Source organism: Pristis pectinata, chromosome 10 (genome assembly GCF_009764475.1).
Source record: "Pristis pectinata isolate sPriPec2 chromosome 10, sPriPec2.1.pri, whole genome shotgun sequence".
In the NCBI taxonomy this organism is placed as follows: Eukaryota; Metazoa; Chordata; class Chondrichthyes; order Rhinopristiformes; family Pristidae; genus Pristis; species Pristis pectinata.
In genome coordinates, this window is record NC_067414.1 from 10,991,529 (window position 1) to 11,016,437 (window position 24,909).

The 24,909-nt window shown below is 46.6% G+C and overlaps 1 protein-coding gene across 1 annotated transcript in view; it reads left to right on the forward strand.

The window, feature by feature from the left end:
* The first annotated feature begins 45 nt into the window (after positions 1-45).
* The window catches only part of b3galnt2 (beta-1,3-N-acetylgalactosaminyltransferase 2), a 31,921-nt gene continuing 7,057 nt past the window's right edge, over positions 46-24,909 (forward strand). Inside the window, 8 exon segments of the mRNA XM_052024064.1 lie at positions 46-2,358; positions 10,648-10,765; positions 14,009-14,109; positions 15,136-15,329; positions 16,127-16,222; positions 18,341-18,451; positions 20,767-20,857; positions 24,680-24,863. Coding sequence (XP_051880024.1) covers positions 2,250-2,358; positions 10,648-10,765; positions 14,009-14,109; positions 15,136-15,329; positions 16,127-16,222; positions 18,341-18,451; positions 20,767-20,857; positions 24,680-24,863 — 1,004 coding nt within the window. The 5' untranslated portion in view covers positions 46-2,249.

Here is a 24,909-nt window from a genome sequence, read left to right on the forward strand (position 1 = left end):
CGGCTGAAAAACACTGCATTGTTGCAAGACAAAAATAATTGTACTTGGCCTCAACCTGTTAAGTTTCACATTGTACTCTGAGAAAATAGATAGAAAAATCAAGTCCAAGCCTTAGTTTGTTACATCATGACTCAGTTGAGCAAATTGGTTGGTGCTTTTGTTCAATTCCTGTTTGGTGATTAGTAGAGATTATGAAACTATTAAAGAGATATTCAGTTGTCAAAGTGTCTGGATTTTTTCCTTCATGAATGGAACATTCATAAAGCTCCTTTCCCATGTCAGAACACCTCAAAATGCTTTACAACCACTGAAATACTTTTATTGTTGTAACTAAGAAATAGGGGTTGGCCTAAATAGCCATGCTCTATGTGAGCTGACCACATGTGTCAGGTTTGGACATGTGCTTTCTGATAAAACCACCAGATTTGGATCAGGTCATGCAGTACTGGCTCAACTCAGTACTTTATCCAAGTCAGCATCAATATTTGTCATTTGATCTTCAAATAGAACATTAGCATGTTTGAAATTAATATTTACACCACTAGTCATTTACGTAAGAATTCTAAGTACTTGATCACAGATCAGGTTTTAATTTTATACCAGAGCAGAAACACAGCATCCAGTTCACACAAAAAGTCCTTAGGGTCTGGATTACACCTTTGGGTTTCTGAAGTAGGACACAAGCATGGGATCTTCTGAGTCAGGGATTTACTTTGGGTAATTTTAGAAAGGAGCTACTTTCTGACCTCTACACTCAGAAGCAGGACAGCCTGATCCCTACCTACACAAACAGTCAACATTCTTGCACCTGACTGCATAAATCAGCACTAAAATAAAAGGAGGAAATGTTGGAAATACTCAACAGGTCAGTGTCTATGGAGAAACAAACAGTTAACATTTCAGGCTGATAACTTTAGTGTTGAAGCACCAAATGGCACACAGGATGAAGTGGACAGGAGAGATTTGAAAGAGGGTCAGGGCTATTGGAGAGCAAGGTCAACAGTATGCAGGTGTGGATGCATAGCATTAAATGTGGATCTCAGAATGAAACAGGAACAAAGATCTGACAACACTACAGGAAGGATGTGGAAGCTGTACAGAGGGTGCAGGGGAGATTTACAAGGATGTTGCCTGGATAGGGGAGTATGCCTGATGAAAACAAGTTGCGTGAACTCGGCCTTTTCTCCTTGGAGCAATGGCAGATGAGAGGTGACCTGATAGAGGTGTATAAGATGATGAGAGGCATTGATCGTGTGGATAGTCAGAGGCTTTTTCCCAGGGCTGAAATGGTTGCCACAAGAGGACACAGGTTTAAGGTGCTGGGGAGTAGGTACAGAGGAGATGTCAGGGGTAAGTTTTTTTTACTCAGAGAGTGGTGAGTGCGTGGAACGGGCTGCCAGCAACGGTGGTGGAGGCGGATACGATAGGGTCTTTTAAGAGACTTTTGGATAGGTACATGGAGCTTAGAAAAATAGAGGGCTATGGGTAAGCCTAGTAATTTCTAAGGTAGGGACTTGTTCGGCACAGCTTTGTGGGCTGAAGGGCCTGTATGTGCTGTAGGTTTTCTATGTTTCTAACACCTGAACATATTGAATGTACCTATAATCATGGTGGATCCAAAATAAGAATGATGGGATTTCAGTTGGAATTCACGTAGATTGTCAGAGCTGGAGACATTTGCTGAGGAAAGGGGTTGGCTGTGGAGAAGAATTTTGGTCCACATCTTGTCGAAAACAAAGGATAGAGAAGCCATGGAGTACAAATAAAGGTCAGAGAAGCAAAGCAGAAATCCCGTCCGAGCGAGGAGCGTCCTCAGGGAGCCCATTCCTACAAGAGAAGTGGCAGCAAATTCATGAGTAATCAACAGGTGCAAATAAAGCAGGAGCTGGAGGAAAACCTTCCATAAAATCAGAGAGGCTGGAAATCCTTAGCAGGTCAGACAGGGATAAAGTTAATGTTTGAGCTCCACGACACTGCCACAGGACCTTTCACAGTGCCGTTGGCAGGTTATCCAATCTAAAATGTTAGCTTAGCTGCCAGCATTTCCCGCTTCTAATCCAGACTTCCAGCACCTGTCCAGCACCCCTGGAACTACAACTCCCAGAGTCCACCGCGCACACTGCGGCTGCGCACAACGTGCGGTGGGTAGGCCCCCCTGCGCCATCAGCGGTAAAAGAAAGCGTCGACCGGCGCCGTCGGCCGATAACGGGCAGGTGAAGCCGTTGGAAGCGGTGCTTACATGACAATCAATGCGGAGCGTGGCTGTGCTGGCGGCGACCTGCTTTTGTGCCCTCGCCATCACCGTTCACTTCGGCCTGCGGCTCGGCTACATGCGCGGCCGCCTCTTCCAGTTCCGAGGTAATGGCGGATTTAACCGTCGCCGAACCGCCCGGCCGGCGGCGCGGGAGGGGGAAGGGGCCGTGACGTCACCGACGATGCCCCGTCCCCGGTGCCGGGCCGTGACGTCACTGCCGATGCCCCGCCCCCGCGTTGCTCCCTCTCTACTGGGCATGCGCCTCAGTAGAACAGGCCCTTCGGCCCACAATGTTGTGCTGACCTTTAAACCTCGCCTAAGACTATCTAACCCTGTCCCCCCACATATCCCCCTGTTTTAAATTCCTCCATATGCTTATCTAGTAATCTCTTCAATCTGACCAATGTACCTGCCTCCACCACCGCCCCAGGCAGCACATTCCATGCCCCAACCGCTCTCTGGGTGAAGAACCTCCCTCTGATATCTCCCTTGAACTTCCCACCCATTACTTTAAAGCCATGCCCTCTTGTATTGAGCATTGGTGCCCTGGGAAAGAGGCGCTGGCTGTCCACTCTATTTATTCCTCTTAGTATTTTGTACACCTCTATCATGTCTTCTCTCCAAAGAGTAAAGCTTGTGTCGAAGTAATTAAGTTGATGATGCCTAATTGCACTGATGTGTCTACAGATGTTCCATATCCTTCCATCCTCCACAGACTGAAAGGCCTGGATAGAGCAGATGTGGAGAGGATGTTTCCATTAGTTGGGGGGGGGGGGGGGGGGTCTAGGATCCCAGGGCACAGCCTCAGAATAAAGAGATGTCCCTTTAAAATTGAGATGAGGAGGAATTTCTTCAGCCAGAGGGTGGTGAATCTGTGGAATTCGTTGCCAGCCAAGTCTTTGGGTGTACTTAAAACAGAGATTGATAGGCTTTTGATTGGTTAAGGGTTACAGGGAGAAGGCAGGAGAATGGGGTTAAAATAAAAATGGCCATGATTGAATGGCAGAGCAGACTCAATTGGCCAAATTGTGCTCCTATATCTTATGGTCTTATGTTCATATTGCCTTTCATAGAGCCTCTTAAATGCCTGTATCCTATCTGCCCCAAAGATCTCCACACTGACGTATTGTTGATAGGAGGGTAGTCTTAGCCTTAAGAATAATCAGCTGGTAAGTTCGGCAGGGCAGTGGTGGATGGTGAATTATCTTTCTGATAATTGGTATTGGCAATTGGTTTATTATTGTCACATGTCAAGGGGTATACAGTATATAGGAAGGATAGGAGGGTAGGCAGAGGGGGAGGTGTGGCCATGATGGTTAGTAGCGATATAAAATCAATAGAAAGGAAGGACATTGGGTCAGAGGAGGTGGAATCCTTATGGGTGGAGCTGAGAAATAGCAAGGGTAAAAGAACAATAATAGCAGTCATATATAGGCCCCCGAACAGCAGTCAGGAAGTGGACCATAAGTTGCAGATTGAGATAGAAAAAGCATGTCAGAGTGACAATGTGAAGATAATTATGGGGGATTTTAACATGAAGGTGGACTGGGAAATGCAGCAAGGCGGTAGTACTCAGGAGAGTGAGTTTGTGGAATGTCTAAGGGATGTTTTTCTGGAGCAACTTATTGAGGAGCCCACCAGGGGATCGGCTGTTTTGGATTGGGTGCTGTGTAGTGAACCCGAGGTGATTAGGGAACTAAAGGTAAAGGAACCACTGGGAACAAGTGATCACAATATGATTGAGTTTAGTTTCAAGTTTGAGAAGGAGAAGCTGATAACTGGTGTATCGATATTTCAGTGGAATAAGGGAAATTACAAAGGTATGAGAGATGAGTTGGCCCAAATTGATTGGAGGAGTAAGTTAGCTGGAGGGACGGCAGAGGAAAAATGGAAGAAATTTCTACAGGAAATAAGGACAATGCAGGACAGATATATTCCAAGAAAAAAGAAGGTTTTGAATGGAAAAAAGGCACAGATGTGGATAACGAGGGAGGTGAAGGATAAAATAAAAGCAAAAGGGGCGGCGTACAAAGTAGCAAAAATTAGTGGGAAAACAGAAGATTGGAACGATTTTAAAAATCTGCAGAGAGAAACTAAGAAGGTCATTAGGAAAGCAAAGATGAGTTACGAAAGGAAGCTGGCGGACAACATTCGGAAGGATTCTAAGAGTTTTTTTAAATACATAAGGAATAAAAGAGAGACACGGGTTGACATAGGACCAATTGATAACGGTGCAGGAGGTATTATAATGGATGATAGTGAGATGGCAAGGGAATTGAATGAATATTTTGCATCGGTCTTCACCGTGGAGGACATAAGCAATGTGCCCATTAGTCAGGAGTCTCACGAATTGGAGCTGAGTTCAATTGAGATTAATAGGGAGAAGGTGCTTGGAAAACTAAAGGGGCTTAAGGCTGATAAGTCTCCCGGACCGGATGAGGTGCATCCCCGGGTTCTGAAGGAGGTGGCTGTGGAGATAGCGGAGGCGTTGGCGATTATTTTTCAGGAATCGATAGATTCTGGCATGGTTCCGGAGGACTGGAGGGTAGCGAATGTAGTTCCGTTATATAAGAAAGGTGGGAGGCAGCACAAAGGCAATTACAGACCTATTAGTCTGACGTCAGTGGTGGGAAAATTATTGGAGTCTATCCTCAAGGAGGAGGTTACCGAATACCTAGAGGCGCAAGGCAAGATAGGACCTAGTCAACATGGTTTTGTGAAGGGGAGGTCCTGTCTGACCAACCTATTGGAGTTTTTTGAAGAAATCACAGGTAGGGTGGATAAGGGAGAGGCGGTAGATGTTGTGTATTTAGACTTTCAAAAGGCCTTTGATAAGGTGCCTCACAAGAGACTGATTAATAAGATGAGAGGTCATGGAATTATGGGCAGGGTAGCAAAATGGGTGGAGAATTGGCTGGTTGGCAGGAAGCAAAGGGTGGAAATAAAAGGATCTCGTTCTGGTTGGTTACCGGTTACTAGTGGTGTGCCGCAAGGGTCGGTGTTGGGGCCTCTCCTTTTTACCTTGTACATCAATGATTTGGATGATGGAATAAATGGTTGTGTGGCTAAGTTTGCGGATGACACCAAGATAAGTGGAGGAGTAGGGAGCATAGAGGAAATAGAAAGAATGCAGAGGGACCTAGACAGTTTAGGAGAATGGGCAAGAAAATGGCAGATGAGATTCAATGTTGAGAAATGTGCAGTTGTACACTTTGGAAGTAGAAATAAGCGGGTAGATTATTATCTAGAAGGAGAGAAGATTGATAGTGCGGTAGTACAAAGGGACTTGGGGGTACTTATACAAGATACCTTAAAAGTTAACCACCAGGTTGGATCGGTGGTTAAGAAAGCGAATGCTATGTTGGCATTCATCTCGAGAGGTATAGTGTATAAAAGTAAGGAAGTGTTGATGAGGCTCTACGGGGCGCTAGTGAGGCCTCATTTGGAATACTGTGCGCAGTTTTGGGCCCCGCATCTTAGGAAGGATGTGCTGACGTTGGAGAGGGTTCAGAGGAGATTTACGAGAATGATTCCAGGAATGAAAGGGCTTAAGTACGATGAGCGTTTGTCGGCTCTTGGACTGTACTCGCTGGAGTACAGAAGGATGAGAGGGGACCTCGTAGCGACATTTAAAATGTTGACAGGTAAGGATAGAGTAGATGTGGCTAGGCTGTTTCCCTTGGTGGGCGTGTCCAGGACCAGAGGGCACAATCTTAGAATTAGAGGGTACAGTTTCAAGACAGAGATGAGGAGAAGTTTCTTTACCCAGAGGGTGGTGAAATTGTGGAACTCCTTGCCACGCACAGCAGTGGAGGCCAGATCAGTGGGGGTGTTCAAGGAGGAGATAGACAGATATCTAAATAGTCAGGGTATCAAGGGATATGGGGATAAGGCTGGCAAATGGGATTAGAATAGTTTTTTTTTTCTCTCTCTTTTTTTCCCACCCCATTTCTTTTTCCCTTTTCCTTGGAGCAGACTCGATGGGCCGAATGGCCTGCTTCTGCTCCCTTATCTTGTGATCTTGTGATCTTGTGAAGATATAGTGAAAAGCTTTAGTTTTGCATGTCATCCAGACAGATTGTCCCATATATAAGTACATTGAGGTAGTGAACAAAAACAGAATGCAGAATATAGTGTTACAGTTAGAGAAAGTGCAGTGCAGGTAGAAGTGTGGATGTATAGATAAGTGTGAGGTGATGCATTTGGGGATGTCTAATAAGGGTAGGAGCGGTGTGGCCATAGGGAGTATTGAGGAACAAAGGATCCTTTGTATACGTCCAAAGATCCATGAAAGTGGCAGCACAGGTAGATAACATGGTGCACAAGGCATATGGGATGCTTGCCTCCATTAGCTGGGGCACAGAGTATTAGGACGGACATGTCATGGTACAACTTTATAAAGCATTGGTTATGCCACACAGTAGAAAGGACGTGATTGTACAGGAGATTGACTGGGATGGAATGTTTCAGTTACAAATAGAGACTGTGTTTGTTTTCCTTGGAGCTGAGGAGGGGACCTGATAGAGGTATACAATGTTATGAGAGGCAAAGTGATTTTCCCCATGGCAGAGGTGACTAAAACCAGAGGACATTGGTTTAAGATGAGGAGTAAGTGGTTTAGTGGCAAACTGAAGGAGAGCTTTTTTTCACTCAAATGGTGGTTGCACTCTGGCACACACTGCCTGAGAAGATGAGGGAGCCAGGTACCTCAGAGCAGTTAAGCATCTGGATGAGCACTTGAATCACATAATATGCTACAGACCAAGTGCTGGTACACAGGGTTAGCATAGAAGAGTACTTGGCATGCACGTGGTGGGCCAAAGGGCCTGTTTCTCTGTGACTTTTAAGAATCCCTGCCCCATGACCAAAGTGGCAAAGGAGCATTCAGGATGGTATTGAGAATTTGAAGTCCATGTGTCGGGAGCAGACAGAAGCACTATGTAAACAAAGGAAAGAGTGAATTACCTCACGAACTACCCGCCCACTCACCCTTACACTTACTGCGCTGTCTGTGGAAGGGTCTGTGGTTCTCAAATTGGCCTCATCAGTTGCCTAAAATTAGACAATACTAGAATGGAAGCAAGTCATCCTTGTTCCCAAGGGACTACCTGAGAAGAAGAAGACACTGCCTTCTCTATCTGGGGCTTTGGGTTTGAAGAGGATTTGCTTCTAACCCAGTTCTGTGTTCTGAAGTGGCTGATGAGGCCAGTGTGGATCTACAGATTCTGCCACAGGTGGGACCAGGTGCTTGATGGGGTAGGAGGGTGGAAAGTTTGAGAGCTAATGTGCTCCTCTTGTTTACTTTGGACATGCGTACTCCCTGAATGTGGTCTTGTAGTTCTCTGAGCCATTGTGAACATTATGGCTTGACTAACTTGTGTGTAACTAGGGCATCAGTGCTGAGGATGTTGACCTGAGAGAGAAGACTAACATTAGTGAATTTAGAAGGTTTTACAGAGAAAACATTGGTGACTTTCCAATGCCTTGGAGTGCTTACTGTAGGTCCAGCTCTCAGAAGCGCGTAGAAGGGCAGGGATCATTGCTGCCCAGTAGACGATGAGTTTTCTGCCGGATTTTAGATCTTGATCTTCAAACACCCTTTCCCTCAATTGACTAAAAGATTGTGTCAGTGAATTTAATCATTGATATCTGCTTTGGTTGAGAGGTGGGTTTTAGACTGTGGGAAATGGTACATGTTTTCAAGGGTCTTGAAAACCTTTAGTTTTGAGTGGCATTATACAATGGGGCAGATTGGTAGAGAACGTAGTTGACCAAGGCTTGTTCTATTGTGTGCTCCAGTGAACGAATTGACAATGATGATAGACTGAGGAATAGAGGGGTATGGAAAAATGGCACAGCAGAGGAATTTAGGCCACCATAGATCATATTAAACAGTAGGGTGGGCTTGAAGGGCCCGATGGCCTACTCCTGCTTGTGTTCTTGGAGCTTGGTCTCTGAACGTAAGCATCATTTGAGCACTGATACTCAGTGACTGAATTTGCAACGTCTTTGGTTCTGAGTGGTGGTAGTGAACTGTTTTCTCTTTCCTCTATCGATGAGCTCCATGCAAGCAGGGAGATTGTTGGAAGTGTGGTGCCACAGGGTGACAAGAAAGACTGAGAGAAGTGTTGAGAATTACCTGAGGCGAGTCTGAGATTAGGAACTGTTGGTGATGATCACAGTTTTGCTTGTTGTCATGTAGCAGATGTTGGCTGGACAGTAATTTGAGCACAGCCAAATTTGAGAAAGTTGCTCCACAGTTTCTCCCAATTGATGAAGTCAAAGGTTTTTGTGAGGTCAAAAAAAGGCCACGTTGCTCCCTGCGTTTTCCTTGGGGACATTGTCTACTCTGGTTCCAGGTGGGTACAATCCACACTGTGACCCAGGGGCATACTACTGTCACAGGGAGAAGAACCTGGCAATGACTTTCCCTCTAGCAGACAGCAGGGAGACCTCTCTGTAGCTACCACAGTCGAACGTATCCTGAAGATGGTTGACTATGGCATAGCTAAAGTCACCAGACAAATATTCACCCCATATGTGGGAAATAAGGATATAAATTTGTGTTTTAAAATTCCTCCCTGTGAAATGTTAGATCTTTAGCAGAGACACTGTCTGCTTCCTAGAGCTTGTTGTTCTTCAGTAGGTATATGGCCTTTCTGCCTCTCCTTTGTCTTTGTCTGCATCCACCCATCATCCGCCTTCCACTGTCTCCCATCTCCACCCCTCCTTCTCCCCTACCTCGTCTTCACCCCTCCTCAGTCCACCAATCACCTCAAGCTCCTGTCTCTCCACTTCCCCTCTTTACACTGGCCACATCCCCTCTCCACTCTCAATCCTGGTGCAAGGTTTCAAATCAAAGTGTCGTACCTCTGCGTACCTCCAGCAGTTTACGTTTTTGTCTAGTTGTTGGTCTGGAGTGGTGGGAGGGCTGGACCAGGTGACGTGCTGTGAGTGGGAGTCAAAGGCACATCTGTTGAGGACAGGTTCATGGTCGTGGAGTTCGACAAAATCTTCCGTCCTGTGGGTGCTGCCTACCTCTCTGCCCTTGATAATTTTACCTCTGTTCTTGGCTCTCTGAGGGTGATGTTGGATGTTTAGACTTAGATGGCTTTGGCACTGTTGAAGAGCTCCCAATGTCATGCTTACGAGCCAGTTGCTGGATCTCTTGCCCTCTTTCCACACAGCCAACCTATTCCTTGGGTCATGAGTTTCCTGTTGGACCTGATTTTTCCTGTGGCAGTAGAGCGGATTCTTTTCCCTTAAGGTCTGATAAAGTTTTCAATCCAAGCACACCTTGTGTTTATGGTTCAAAAAACACATTTCTGGAGGAACATGGTGGGTCAGGCAGCATCTGTGAAGGCAGAAGGATGCTCACTTTCTCGCTCCGTGGATGCTGCCTGACCTGCTGAACATTTCTGCCATTTTCAGTTTTTATTTCAGGTTAGCAGCATCTGTAGTTTTGCTTCAAGCACTCAAAGAACATAGAACATTACAGTACAGTACAGGCCTTCATGCATGGACTTTTTAGTAGGTGGAAATTCTGATGTAGCCATCCTCTAGAAAGAGAATTTCAGAGATTCACCACCTTTGTGAGAAAGTGGAAAAATTTGCACTGTTTAGTATCTTGCAGGAATAGTATCTTTCAGAAGGACTGTCTTTCAGATGAATCATTAAATTGAGGCTGGTCTGTTCTGTCAGAGAGACTTAACGATCCCTTGACACTATATCAAAGAAGATGGGAATTTTCAAAGTTGTTTGATAAAGATGGACTCTTGACCTCACAATCTACCTCGTCGTGGCCCTTGCACCTTATTGTCTACCTGCACTGCACTTTCTCTGTAACTATATTCTGCATTCCCCTTTGTACTACCTCGATATGTTTATGTTTGGAATGATCTGTATGGATGGCATGCAAGACAAAGTTTCTCACTGTATCTTGGTACAAGTGACAATAATAAACCAATTGGCCATAGTCATAGAGTTACGCATCACAGAAACAGGCCCTTCTGCCCAACTGGTCCATGCCGACCAAGATGCTCCATCCAAGCTAGTCCCATTTGGCCCATAACCTTCGAAACCTTTCCTATCCATGCACCTGTCCAACTGTCTTTTGAAAGTTGTTATTGTACCTGCCTCAACCACTTCCTCTGGCAGCTCACTCCACATAGATACCACCCTTTGTGTTTTTTAAAAAAAACAGTTACCCCTCGTGTTCCTCTTAATTCTCTCCCCTCTAACCTTAAACATATACCCCAACTGTGGGGGGGCAAAGACTGAGTGTATTCACCCTATCTATGTCCTCATGTTTTGTTATATTCTGCAGTCATGAAAGGCACAATGCAACTGCAAGTTCTTCTACTTTAACTGGATGTTGACTTGCTTTTGTGCAGAGTGGACAACAGACCAGTACGATCTTGTGATTGGGATACTGTCTGCTCGACACCACCATGACCTGCGGGATGCACTCCGGAAGACTTGGTTGGGCCATATACCGGAACTGAACCAGCGGTGAGTGTGTTTGACCAAACACAGTGTATTTTGTATGCTTTTGCTATTTGAAGAGTTTTAAGACCAAGGAACAGCCTAGAAGAATAAATAATAGTGGCAGAAATGTTTTGTGGTAGTGGGGGGGGGGGGGGAGGCAGGGTGGTAGTGGGGGGGTGGGGGGGCTGGTGGTGGTGGGGTGGGGTGGGGGTGGGTGGTGTGAGTGGGGTGGGGTTTGGGGGGGGGGAAGAATTCTTGGTGCATTCCTGATGCAGGGTTTTGACCCAAAACGTTGACAGTTCCTTTCCCGTCATAGATGCTGATCAACTGTCTGATTTCCTCCAGCAGATTGTTTGTTGCATTCAGTATGATCGTGTTGATCTGTCCCAGGCCTCAACCCCTCCTGTGCCACTTCCCCATAGCCCTCAATTGGCTGATCTTTCGGAAACCTCTATAAATCCCGCCAATGATCTCGACTCCTCTTTGAATACCCCTATTGACCTGGACTCCACAACCTTCTGGGACAGAGAATTCCACAGATTCTGCAAGAAAGTGGAAGAGTTTGTTCTTAGTATCTTGCAGCACAGCAGGATGGCAATTAGCCTGTGTCCATGCTGCATCTCTCTCTAGTTAGTCCCACTTTTATTGCTGCTTCCCACAGCCCTGCAAAGATCCCTCTTTATTTATGTATCCAGCTACTTCTGAGTATGTAATCATCCTGTGATCGGGCAGTCCACTCCGACCCAACATTAAAAAAACTTTTCCTTGGATTCATTTACTAGTGATCCATGTCCTCGGGCTACTGATCCTCCAGCCACTGAAAATAGCATCTCATTAGGGTGGTGCAGCTGGTAGAGTCACTGCCTCAGAGCACCGGAGACCCGGGTTCGATCCTGACCTCGGGTGCTGTCTGTGCAGAGTTTGCATGTTCTCCCTGCGACTGCTGTTTCCTCCCACATTCCAAAGACATGCCGAAAATGGCCTCAGTAAGTTATGCCTGGTGTGTAAGTGAGTGGTAGAGTCTGAGGCTAGTTGATGAGAAATGTGGGGAGAATTAAAAAAAGGGAACAAGGTAAACGGGTGGTTGATGGTGAGCACGGACTCCATGGACTGAAGGGCTGTATCTCTCCATGATTGTGTTATTTGTTCTATCGGAATTTCTAAGGATTTTGGATCCCTCAATCAAACGTCCTCCTAATCCCTGCTCCAATGAGAACAATCCCAACTTTAGTTACTGAGTTTATTTAAAAGTGGCCTGCCAAGTGTACTGCAGAGGGTAGACATTTGTGATCACAATTTGTCAGTTTTGGGTTGAGCAAGGGTGGTTCTTGGTGCTGGTGCACAAGACCCTCTGCATCTCAAGCCCTCAGAGTTGGTCTTCAGCATTTTCAAGGCAGGTGCAATGTGCCTCGAGCCAGAGTAACACTCCCTTTGTGGAATCAGTCTGGTCGAGAAGGAGGCCTTTCAGCCCCGAGAGTCCATGTCAGCTCCTTGTTGACCAATTTACCCAACTCCTTTCCCTGCATCCCTGAAAGTTATTGCCTCTCAATTACCTGTAAAATTATCTTCTGGAAACCTTTATTGATTCTGTTTCCACCATCTTTCCAGGTCAGCTTCAGACTTTGCATTTAAAGAATATTTTTCTATACGCCCCTTCTGTGCTATTTTCCCATCACTTTAAATCCATGTTCCCAGTCGTTGAATCATCCACTAATGGGAACAGCTTCTCTGTACTTCAACACAGCAGGAGGCCATTTGGCCCAATGTGCCTGTGCTGGTCAAAAAGACCTTACTCCCACTTCCTGTGCACCTTCTCCAAATCATCATGATCCTGTACCCCTCCAGCAAATCTTCCCAAGCTGCATCTGATTTGATACAATCTTCAGAAATAAAACAGAATGGTCAGACAGCAACTGTGGAGAGAGGGCAGGCACGGTAGTGTAGCGGTTAGCGTAATGCTTTGCAGCGCCAGCGACCCGGGTTCAACTCCGGCTGCTGTCTGTGAGGAGTTTGTACGTTCTCCCTGTGTCTGTGTGGGTTTCCTCCGGGTGCTCTGGTTTCCTCCCACATTCCAAAGACGTACGGGTTAGGAAGTTGTGGGCATGCTCTGTTGGCGCTGGAAGTGTGGCGACACTTGCGGGCTGCCCCCCAGAACACTCCACGCAAAAGATGCATTTCACTGTGTGTTTCACTGTACATGTGACTAATAAAGATATCTAAAAAAAATATACTTGAATGGTTGTATAGCAGTTTGGGCTGCCCAGTGTTTGTGAAGGGTGTGCAGCTAGCTTCTCCTACAGCTGTTTTGTTTTTGTTCAGTAGACTGTAGAAAATCAGATGAGACAGACCGAGCAGAACCCTTTAACTGCAGCGCTTCCCTCTCTATCAGCAACTCTTCACTTATCATCCAAAAATCACCCCCTGATAATTTGATTAACACAATCTTCCCTTTCGATTATGCTATCTCCATTCTCTATGTCCTATTTGGGAATGTTTAATGTCCAACCATTAGCACAACATTGAGCTGCACAGTGGTATAGCTAGTGGAGCCACAACCTCACAGCGCCAGCGACCCGCTTAAATCCTGACCTTGGGTGCTGTCTGTGGAGTTTACACATTCTTTCTGTGACTGCCTGGTTTTCTCTGGCTGCTCTGGTTTTCTCTCTCATCCCAAAGGTTGGTAGGTTAATTGGCCACCATAAATCATCACTAGTGTCTACATGAGCAGTAGAATCTGGAGACAATCGATGAGAATGTGGGAAGAATTTAAAAAAATGGGATTAAATTAGGATTGGTGTAACTGGGTGGTAGGTTGGTCACTGTGGACCCGATGGGCTGTTTCCGTGTTGTACCTCTCTTTGACTCTATGGCAAAGCTGCTTTGATGGAGAAAAGTTTCTTTTGAGTGTATTGGTCAAAAACTTGTTAACAAATGTTCAGGCTAAGATTCATACCTGCACATTTGCGTTGGGGACTGAGCTAAAATCCACATAGTGGTGACATTTATCTGATGGCTTTTTACATTGTCACACGGTATGGGTCCAGATGAAACATTTATCCTTTAAATAACCGTACTTCAAGATTTCCCGTCCAGATTACAGTCTGTTTCAAAGGTTCAACTGTAACCCTGGCACCTTGGGATGGGAGTTGCAGTCAACCTTTTGATCAGTTTTTGGTTCACCGTGAGTTATTCATTCTTGCTGCAGGCACTTGATTACAGGTGCTGGTGAAATTCAAGTCCTTGTCTCTTTTTTTTTGTCTACGGCAGTGTTCTTGCAAAATTTATAATCGGTACTTATGGCTGTGGCATACCCGATGAGGACCGGGAGGATCCCTACTCCTGTCAGCTGCTCAACTTTACAGACCCAGGTCAGGCTCACTGGATACTATCGACATCCATGTTTTCATGTATTTGACCAGCGAAAGGCTCCCCATACACGAGCAGCAGAAAATCTAAAATAAAAGCTAGTCCAGGACGAGAGGGCGAAGTCTAGAGAGATTAAAGAGGATGTTGGTGGGACAAGTAAAGGGACGAGTTGCACCAACTTCCATCTGCTCTGGAGATCTTCCCTCTATTGTCCCCAGCCATGCACAGCCTGCTCCACCTCGGGTCCACAGCCAGGGTTGTCTTCAAAGGTTCATTGTTTCAGCCTGTCTGGACCCTATAATTTGTTCCTCTATGCCAACACTGTGAGGTTTGCTGCTTGTTTTAATGTGAGTAAAATAAAACGCAGGTTGTAGGTTGCACCTTCAGCACCCACTTTCCATTGATAATGCAGAAGTGGTTGCTTGTCATTGTGTGTGTGTCTGACAGATGGGCTAAGGTGAATCGCACCTGGAACTGTGTGGGCCAAACTCCTCATGATCACCAATTGACCCAAATTATCAGCAAGTGGCACGTTTTTACAAAAAGCACAAATGGATCTAATTTCTAGGTTCAGATATGAGTTAAGGATGTGAATTTGATTCTGATTTCAGTCTGTGCATCCATATCAATGTGTTGTTCACAGATCAATCCTACCTTTGAGTGAGGAAGCTGTGGGTTCAGGTTTCAGAGACTTGAGCTCACATCCTTCACTGGCAGAGTTCCACACTGCCAGTGTGATTGTCTATCAGATGAGACGTTAAGCTGAGAGTCTTCTGGCCCTCTAAAGCAGGTGTGTTTTGGTGAAAACAGGGGAGCTTCTCCCGAGCATCCTGGCCGATATTCATCCTTCAATCAACGTCACTGTAACTGGTCATTGTTTTCTTTGCTGTGTGCCCACCAGTTCCAAAAGTCTCATAATTTAACCTCAAAGGAATATCTTCATTGGCTTTGTAGCTTGTGCATCATTTTTGAACACCCTGAGCTTGTGGAAGGCATGATAGGAAAGTGATTTTTCTTTCTTTCTGCAGTTATAGGACAGGAGATTGAAGCTGTCAGCCAGTCTGGAAGTCCGGCCTTGATGATGCTTGGTAGCAAGGTTTCAAAGATTGACTTCCGAGTTCTCCACCCCATTGTCATTACGAGGCTCGGTGTGTTCCACGACCAGAGGGAAGCGGCCTTCCATCAGAACCTCACTGTCCGACTTTACCAGACTACACTGGAGGTAAGTTTTGCACATGGTCACTGTGTCCTTTTTAACCCCGAGACGAGTTCCCAATCCTATATTCTGTGCAGCACTGTGATTGCCTGTATCCATCTACCTGCCGTCAGCCGTTCTCTCATCTGCAGTTAAAGCCCTCCTCATGGTCTTGGTTTCTGAACCATTGCATCCCTGGTCAGCCTCTTCCATAATTTTGCTGCCTCTGTCCTATCCCACACCAAGTCCCAATCACCCGTCGCCCCTCTATTTGCTCACATGCATTGGGCTTCTCCTCCAGCAATGTCACACGTAAAATTCTTGTCCTTCTGTTATAATTCTGCTCTGGCTGCACTTCTCCTGATCCCTGTGCGTTCAACTGCTTGACCCCAAGCTCAGGAATTCCCTCCCCAAACCTACATCCTCCTCAATACTTGGACTGAGCTGGATCGAGCCTCTCCTAATATCTCCAAAATGATTCAGATAGGAAGATGTATCAATACTTTCAATATGCGTTCATTTTGAATGAGGAATAAGCATAATGGCAAGACTCGATCATTATTGGTTTATTCGTTCATGTGTTCGTGACAAGGCTGGTGTTTGTTGGTTGCTGCTGAGAATGAGGTGGTGTTCCTCTTGGACCGTTCCAGTCCTTGCGATAACTAGCTGATAAGCTGGCACAGTGTGGTTACTCGTGACAGTGAAGGCTGTAGGAATGAGCTGAATGAGGCAGCATTGTGAGATGACTTGTTAGAATTTCCTGTCATAATTTCTAACCTCCAGAATGAAGTAGCCGCTCTGTTACCATGTGTGTGTTTTACCAGGAAGTGATTGTCAGTGCCCGCTTCAGCCCGCTCAGCTCTGGACTACAAGTCAACCAGATGTGGTATAAACCTGTGGAGAGGTTCCTCTTGCCAAAGGTAGGAGCGCAGGTTTCGGGCTGTTTTTGTTTCTCTTTCATTGGTGTAAACCCCATGCTGGAAAACTCCGTTCTTGGTCCTTCAATGACTTTTCCTTCCAGTTCCAGGATAGGGGAGTGGGATGTGAGCCTGAGGTGATTCCCGTGGAATTCCCTCTCCTTCCCATGGGAAAGCACCTGGCTGCTGGTCCCAGGCTTAATCTTCAGAGGGGAAACAAACGAGGTGCTGGTGGAACTCGGTGGGACAGGCAGCATCTGTGGAGGGAAACGGTCGATGTTTCGGATTGAGATCCTGCATCCGGACTGATGGACCCGTCCAGATGAAGGGTCTCGATCCGAACTGTTGATGGTCCATGTCCCTCCATGGATGCTGCCAGTCCTGCTGAGTCCCAACAAACAATCTGCTGGAGGAACTCAGCGGGTTGAGCAGCATTTGGTGGGGTGGGGGCTGGTGCGGAAGCAGGGAGCAACTGTCAACGTTTCGGGATAATTCCTTTCCCTCCACAGGTGCTTCCTGACCCGCTGAGTTCCTCCAGCAGCTCGTTTATTGTTTGCTCAGGATTGTGGACCCAGGCACCAAATGATGCCTCAAATGAGGTGTGAATATTGGCTACTGAGACCCATCCATTGTCTCCAGCTTCCTTCCCATCTCCGCTTCCCTTTCCCTTCAAGACCCTTGAACCTGTTACCCCTTCCTTCTCCCTGGCCTCCCAGCCGTGCTCCCTGTTCATTTTTCCCTCGGCTCGTGATTCAGTTTCTCCCTTCCACCCACAATGCCAACACTTGCCTGGCCAAACTCCCCAATGACTATGACTGTGGCTGCTGTGTTAACTCTCAGTGCCTCTGTGAACCTTTTGCACTTCCCTTTAACCTTCTACCTAATTCATTCTTAAATCCATGCTCTCTTTAAGCAGTTGCTCAGGATGGAGGAGGACTTGCTCTGGTTTTGGTTCTGACGTGGCTGATGTGGTGGGTGGATAGTCTTTGAGATGGTGTGCTCCTTCCACTGCCTTACACAGGCTTCTGCGTGCTCCTGATGCACAGACTTGAAGGTTCTCAATAACAACCTGAATGCTCCTCCTACACTTTGGGGGGTTATGGGCCAGGGATCGCTTCCCTTGACAGAGCTCGGAGTAAAGTGCCTGAGTTGGGAATCATGCAAACGACGTGTCCTGCCCAATGGAACCAACAGAGTGTAACCTGCACCTTGGTGCTGAAGGTGTTAGCCTGGGAGAGGACACTGATGTTGGTTTGTTTACCCTTCCAGTGAACTTTGTAGGGACACCGTTGATGCCGTGAGACGCCTGCTATTGGCAGACCAGGTCTCAGAAGCATTTAGCAGAGCAGGGATCACTGCTGGAGACACAGGAGACTGCAGATGCTGGAATCTGGAGCAACGCACTATCTGCTGGAGGAACTCGGCGGGTCAACCAGCATCTTTTTTCGGGGGGTGGGGGGGAATTATCCCGAAACACTGACAATTCTTCTCTTCCCTCCCCCACCCCACAGATGCTGCTCAACCTGCTGAGTTCCTCCAGCAGATTGTGTGTTGCTCTAGGGATCACTGCTGCCTGCTAGGCCATGAGTTGCCAGCTCTGAGGTCGTAATCTTCAAACACTCTATTCCTAAGACTTTCCTAACTGTTGATGTGGTTTTGGCTTCAATTACAATGTGTCGGAATGGAACAAAAACGATTGCTCACAAACCTGAATCTGTCAGAGTCAATGCTGCATTTTTGATATTTGGTGCAGAATTCTCAATAACTAGAAGTCGCCTGCTTCTGTCGTCTACTACAGATCCCTTCATAGTTGCCTTCATATTTTCACCTTCAAAGCTATTTTGCCTTGCACCCACTCACCGGGCTGTAGCTCGTGTTTCTGCAATGTACCTTTCTGTGTTTGCAACACATCCTGAGACTGGGAAAGGCTCAGTTTTGTTTTCTCTGAGCGAGTCACTTCCACCATTGACCGCCATGGGAGTGGTGAGAATGCCAGTCTGCTGGGCAAAGGGCTGTGTCAATCACTGTACTTTTTGTGTTTGCTGGTGGTTGTGGTTGAATTGGGAACCTGTAGGGCCAGCAATAGCTCGCACACTTTACCTTCACTCCGCTCTCTGCCAGGGCTTTGAAGGCACCATTGCTTGGGAGACCCAGGACTCGGAGTATCTCATCACCATGAACCTCACTGATGTCCTGCTCGACAGTGGAGGGGGCGTCCTCCGGTTTTCTGCGGTAAGTTGATCCCCGTGTCACGGTAATTTGACCAAACAGGAGGACATCCTCATCTGGTGAGAGGCAATCAGCTCAAAACAGACACTGAACAAATTGACGTCAGCTTTGGCTGAATGTGAAGGAAATTTCAAAGTGTCCTCCAGAACTACATCAGGGTGCTTGACGTGTAGCACCGAAGGAGTGCTGCACTGTCTGAAGTGTCGCATCAAGGAAGGGGCGGTTCTGGAGGCGTGCTGCACTGTGGGAGGATGTAACAAAAATATTTTAAAATTCGTTCCTTGTTCTTTCCTGATTCAGCAGCAAGAGGTATTTGCAAACAAAGGAGGCACTGTACATGTGTTAAAGGTTGTAGAAACTACTTTATTAGTTATGTGAAGGCAGAGCAGTGGATGTGGTGTACATCGATTTTAGTAAGGTGTTTGATAAGGTTCCTCATGGAATGCTCATTCAGAAAGTCAGGAGGCATGGGATCCAGGGAAACTTGGCTGTGTGGATTCAGAATTGGCTTGCCCAGAGAAGGCAGAGGGTGGTGGTACATGGAGCGTATTCTGCCTGGAGGTCAGTGACCAGTGGTGTCCCACAGGGATCTGTTCTGGGACCCCTGCTCTTTGTGATTTTTATAAATGACTTGGATGAGGATGTGGAAGGGTTGGTTAGTAAGTTTGCTGATGATACAAAGGTTGGTGGTGTTGTGGATTGTGTAGAAGGTTGCTGTAGGTTACAACAGGACATTGATAGGATGCAGAGCTGGGCTGAAGTGGCAGATGGAGTTCAACCCGGATAAGTGTGAAGTGATACACTTCGGGAGATTGAATTTGAAGGCAGAATACAAGGTTAATGGCAGGACTCTTAGCAGTGTGGAGGAACAGAGGGATCTCGGGGTCCACATCCATAGATCCCTCAAGGTTGCTGCGCAGGTCAATAGGGTTGTTAAGAAGGTGTATGGTGTGTTGACCTTCATTAGTCGGGGTATTGAGTTCAAGAGCCATGAGGTGATGTTGCAGCTCTATAGAACTCTGGTCAGACCACACTTGGAATATTGTGTTCAATTCTGGTCGCCTCATTATAGGAAGGATGTGGAAGCTTTAGAGAGGGTGCAGAGGAGATTTACTAGGATGCTGCCTGGATTGGAGAGCATGTCTTATGAGGATAGGTTGAGTGAGCTAGGGCTTTTCTCTTTGGAGAGGAGGATGAGGTGACTTGATAGAGGTGTACAAGATGATAAGAGGCATAGATCGAGTGGACAGTCAGAGACTTTTTTCCAGGGCGACAATGGCTAACATGAGGGGGCATAATTTTAAGGTGATTGGAGGAAGGTATGAGGGAGATGTCAGGGGTAAGTTTTTTACACAGAGAGTGGTGGGTGTGCGGAACGCACTGCCGGCAGAGATTGTGGAGGCAGATACATTAGGGACATTTAAGAGACTCTTAGGTAGCCACATGAATGATAGAGAAATGGATGGCTATGTGGGAGGGAAGGGTTAGATAGATCTTAGAGCAGGATAAAATGTCGGCACAACATTGTGGGCCGAAGGGCCTGTACTGTGCTGTAGTGTTCTATGTTCTAATAAAATACAGAAAGGAGGAAGAATAGTCAAAATACAGAAGGAAGCAAATGATACTTATCAACCAATCAATGAAACCGATCTGTATAATGTCCGACAGCCTCTCACACAGTCTTCTGTCTGCGTCTCAGCACCGATCGTGATCCAGCCTAAGGGAAGGTCCTGATTTGCACAAAGAAGGTGCCCCTTTTTTATACCCCTTAAAAACTTAATATAACTTTTACCCCAGTACTTTTCCATTCCTCAGTGGTCCCAGCCTGTACCTTCTTATCACTCATGACCTTTGGCCCAAACACCAAACGTAGAAACAGAGGCAACAGGTCTGTAAAGAAGAAAACATTCTTCACCGGTATCTAATCTCAAGGATGTGCATCTGCACTCCTGTAAGTTCTCAAAACATTCCCACAGTCCGAGCTGACACCAGTTTGTGTTACACACTACTGCAGGTACTAAGGAGGAATCAGACATGACTTTTGGCTAATTTAACTCTTTCTTTACAGAGGGGCAGTACTGAGGGAGTGCGGCACTGTGGGAAGGGTCGTGCCCTTCAGTTAAATATGCAGAATGCGATATTTCAGTGTAACTGGATATCATCAGTGAGTTTGTAGTCCATGTGTGTTTATGTAGGTGTGTATTTATGTGTGTGTTTATGTGGGTGTGAGTGTGTTATAGTTTGTTTGACTCTGATCCTTCTCTGCATTCCTTCCCCCATCCCCATAACCATTAAACTGTATTTGTCTCTGAAATCAGGCCCAGCTGCAGGCTGAGAAGGAAGTGATCCAGGATGGATTCGGCCAGGACGTGGCAGCAGTGGCGGGAGGGTTTACCTACACGATCCACGGTAGGTTATTCAGTGACCAGACTGCAAACCTGGCAACGGGTAACATTGTCAGCCTCTCAACCTCTGAACATCCAAGCAATGCTGCCAAAATGGAGATGCAGAGAAATGGTGGGCAGGAAGATCTGGGCCCCAGTGACTCAACATTCTCAGACAGCCCCCCGCACACTGCACCCATTACTACACTGCGCATACTATTTAACTGGATGTAGAACACCTTGGGAGATTCTGTGGTCGTGAAAGTTTGTACTGAGAGCACAGAAAGCTACCATGGAGTCTTTGATATCAATCAATTCTGTGCCCCTGCTCTTCCCCCAATTCCCTGCAGGACCTTGTTAAGTTTCCTTTTGAACCTTCCTCCACTCCTCTGTAAGGAAGTGTACGGTGAATCCTGACCACTTGTTGTGTACCCTTGTTTTGTGTCTGGTTCTTTTGCTCATCTGTGTCCCTTGGTTATTGACCCAACTACCATTGGAAACTTGCTCTTCATTTACCTGACCCACCCCTTCATGATCTAAACCAACTTTCTCGGACTGCCTCTGTCTTCTCAAGGGCTTAGGAGAATGAGGGAGAATTTAATTGAAACTTGCAAACTATTCACAGGGCTCCACAGGCTGGGGGAAGGGGGAAGGGTGGGGGAGAATGTTTCTCCTGGCTCGAGGGTCTAGGACCAGGCATCACAATCTCAGTATAAGGGTGCAGGTGGTAAATGTAGTTCCCTCATCCCTGGGGCAGTTTTGGTAAAATGGAGACACGGGAAAAGCAGATGCTGGGATCTACAGCAAAAAAGCAAGCTGCTGGAGGAACTCAGCGGGTCAGGCAGCATCTGTGGAGGGGGACGGGACAATCAATGTTTCAGGTTGATTGTCCCTCTGCCCCACAGACGCTGCCTGACCCGCTGAGTCCCTCCAGCAGCTTGCTTTTTGCTACAATTTTAGTAAATCTCTTCTGCATTGTCTCCAAAGACTTCATGTCCTTCCTCATCTGAGGTGCTCAATGGTGGACACAGAATTCCAACTGAACTAGAAATCTTTGTGTTCTGCTTGGTTTAAGGAAAAAGTATCTTACAATTCATGTCTTGTTGACTCGGAGGAGCCCTGTCCCACTCCCTGGTGCATTGGGCTCGAACCAATCCAGAGCTGCCACTGTCAGATAATGTACTGCCTACTTACCTTCCCAGTTCCCAACTCTATTCCAGGTTATTCCAGCCCATGGTAGTCCTGGAGTTATTAATTCCAGTAAAAGCTTCTGATCTGCTGAGCTGCTTCCATTGATGACAGCACCACAGGGACATAAGGAGCAGGAGTTGGCCACTCATCCCTTGGAGCCTGCTCCTCCATTCCATTAGATCGTGGCTGCTCATCTACCTCAGCTCCATTTCCCTGCACTATCTCCTTAATATCTAGAAATCTCTGTTCCGAATGAACTCAACAACTGAGCCTTCACAGCTCTCCAGAACAGAGAATTGCAAAGATTCACCACTCTTTGAGTGAAGACATTCCCCCTCCTCTCAGTCCTAATTGGCCCACCTTATTCTGAGGTTGTGTTCCTGGGTTCTAGCCCCTCCAGCCAGGGGAAACATCCTCCTTCCACCCAGCCTATCAAGCCCTGTAAGAATTTTACAAGTTTCAATGAAATCCCCTCTCGTCCTTCTAAACCCTAAACAATCCAGACCTTGTCTACTCGACCTCTGCTCTTCTGACAAACCCCATCTGGAAGGGGAAAACCAAAATGCCGAGCGTCATGGATCCTGACTTAAAATTGTTTTACACAGTGACCCTACTTTTTTTTATATATATATTTTGCAAAGACTCTTCCCAAAGAGTTCTGCAGAGCCGGGTGGGGTAGTATTAAAATTCTTCTTCTTGATCTTGGAGTGCTCCACATCTCTCTCTGTAACACCCTGTAGTCCATGAATTCCTTGTGTTCCTCCATTTCAGGCCTCTGACATATTTTAATTTCTCCGTCTTTGTGAGCTGTGCCTTTGATTCCCTGGGCCCTAAACTCCGGGATCCCTTCTCTGAACTGTTCTACTTTTCCACTTCTCCCCTCTCCTATGGGGCGGAAGATACAAAAGCCCAAAAGCACGTACCACCAGGCTCAAGGACAGCTTCTATCCCACTGTGATAAGACTATTGAACAGTTCCCTAGTACAATGAGATGGACTCTTGACCTCACAACCTACCTCGTTATGGCCTTGCACCTTATTGTCCTACTGCTCTGCACTTTCTCTGTAGCTGTTACACTTTATTCTGCATTCTGTTATTGTTTTTACCCTGTACTACCTCAATGCACTGTGTAATGAATTGATCTGCATGAACGGTATGCAAGACAAGTTTTTCACTGTACCTCAGTACATGTGACAATAATAAACCGATTTTCCAATTTAAACAGGAAAAAATAAAACCTCCCTCTTTGGCCAAGCTTTTGGTCATCGATTCTGCTATCTTCCCGTGTGGATGTGCCAAATTTTCTTTGGTAATGCACCTGTTAATCCCCTCAGGATGTTTTAGCATCTGAAGGAAGTTATACATTTTGAGTTGTGGTAGGGTCAAGGTTAATAGTGATAGTACTGCCTCTAGTGTTTATGTTATTGGACTAATCCAGAACAGAAGTTCAAACCCTGTCATGGGCAGATTGAGAATTTGAAGAGTCGGTGCCATTAGAAGTGACCCAGAAGTTGTTGGATTGTTGTAATAACCCAGTTAGTCCACTAATGTTGATTAGGTATGGAAGTGTGCCGCCTGTGTTCAGTCTGGGCCTATACACGACTCCAGCGCTTCGTTAATAGAGTCAACTCCAAACTGCCCTCTGAAATGGTCTTGTGCTACCAACTGAGGCAAATTCGGGCTGCCTTTGATAATGATGCCACATGAATTTCTTAAAACTGCCCCTCGAGTTTCATCATAACTTTCTTTTAAGCTTTCAGACACAATGAACATAAGAACACCATGAGGGCGGCACAGAGGCACAGCTGGTAGAGCTGCTGCCTCACAGCTCCAGGGACCCAGGTTTGATCCTGACCTCTGGTGCTGTCTGTGTGGAGTTCGCACAGTCTCCCTGTGACTGTGTGGATTTCCCCCGGGCGCTCTCATTTCCTTCCAAAGACGTGCGGGTCGGTGGGTTAATTGGCCGCTGTAAATTGTCCCTGGTGTGTAGGTGAGGGGTAGAATCTGGGGGGAGTTGATGGGAATGTGGGGAGAATCAGTGGGATTAGTGTAGGATTGGTGTAAGTGGGTGGTTGATGGTCAGCACGGACTGAATGGGCTGAAGGGCCTGTTTCCCTGCTATCTATTTCTGTTGGAAACAGCAGCATTTCAGCTCCTTCTGTCTTCTCCGGCATTTAATGTCATGGCTGAATTTTTCTCCACTTCCCTGCACTAACCCCGCCCTGTATCCCTCTGGTCTGTTAATACCGGTAAAATTAACAATCTGTCAGCAACTGAGCCTTCACAGTGCCACTGAGTGGACAATTCCAAGGATTCACTGCCCTGCGGGTGAATAAGTTCCTTCCCAACTCTGTCCTGTAGCCACTGGTTCTAGACATCCCATCCAGGAGAAATGCAACCCCCTGCATCTACCCTGTCAAACTCTGTATGCTTCAAAGAGACCACCTCACCTTCTTCTAACCTTCGGGCCCAGTCTGCTTAACTGCTCCTCACAGAGCAAAGCCTCCCAACCAGGGATCTCTGTGGACGACCTCACTGCACCACCACTGTCCCTCCCATCTCTACCTCTTCCTTCCATCACAACTTGCCTGAAACGTGACGCACAGGGAGTGCTCAAGCACTAACCCTGGCTCACCCCCCACCCTCTCTTTTTCAGATGGTGCTGCCCTCCTAGAAAGCCTTGCCACAAGGCCCAAGCGGTTTGAAAGCCACGAGAATAAGCTCAGGGAAGAGGATGCTGCCTTACGAGAAGAAAGCCAAACCTATCAGGATATTGTTTTTGTAGATGTGGTGGACACCTACAGAAATGTGCCACATAAGTTACTGCACTTTTATCAGTGGTAAGGGATGCTCATCTCTTTACTTATTTGTTGTGTCAATTGTGGC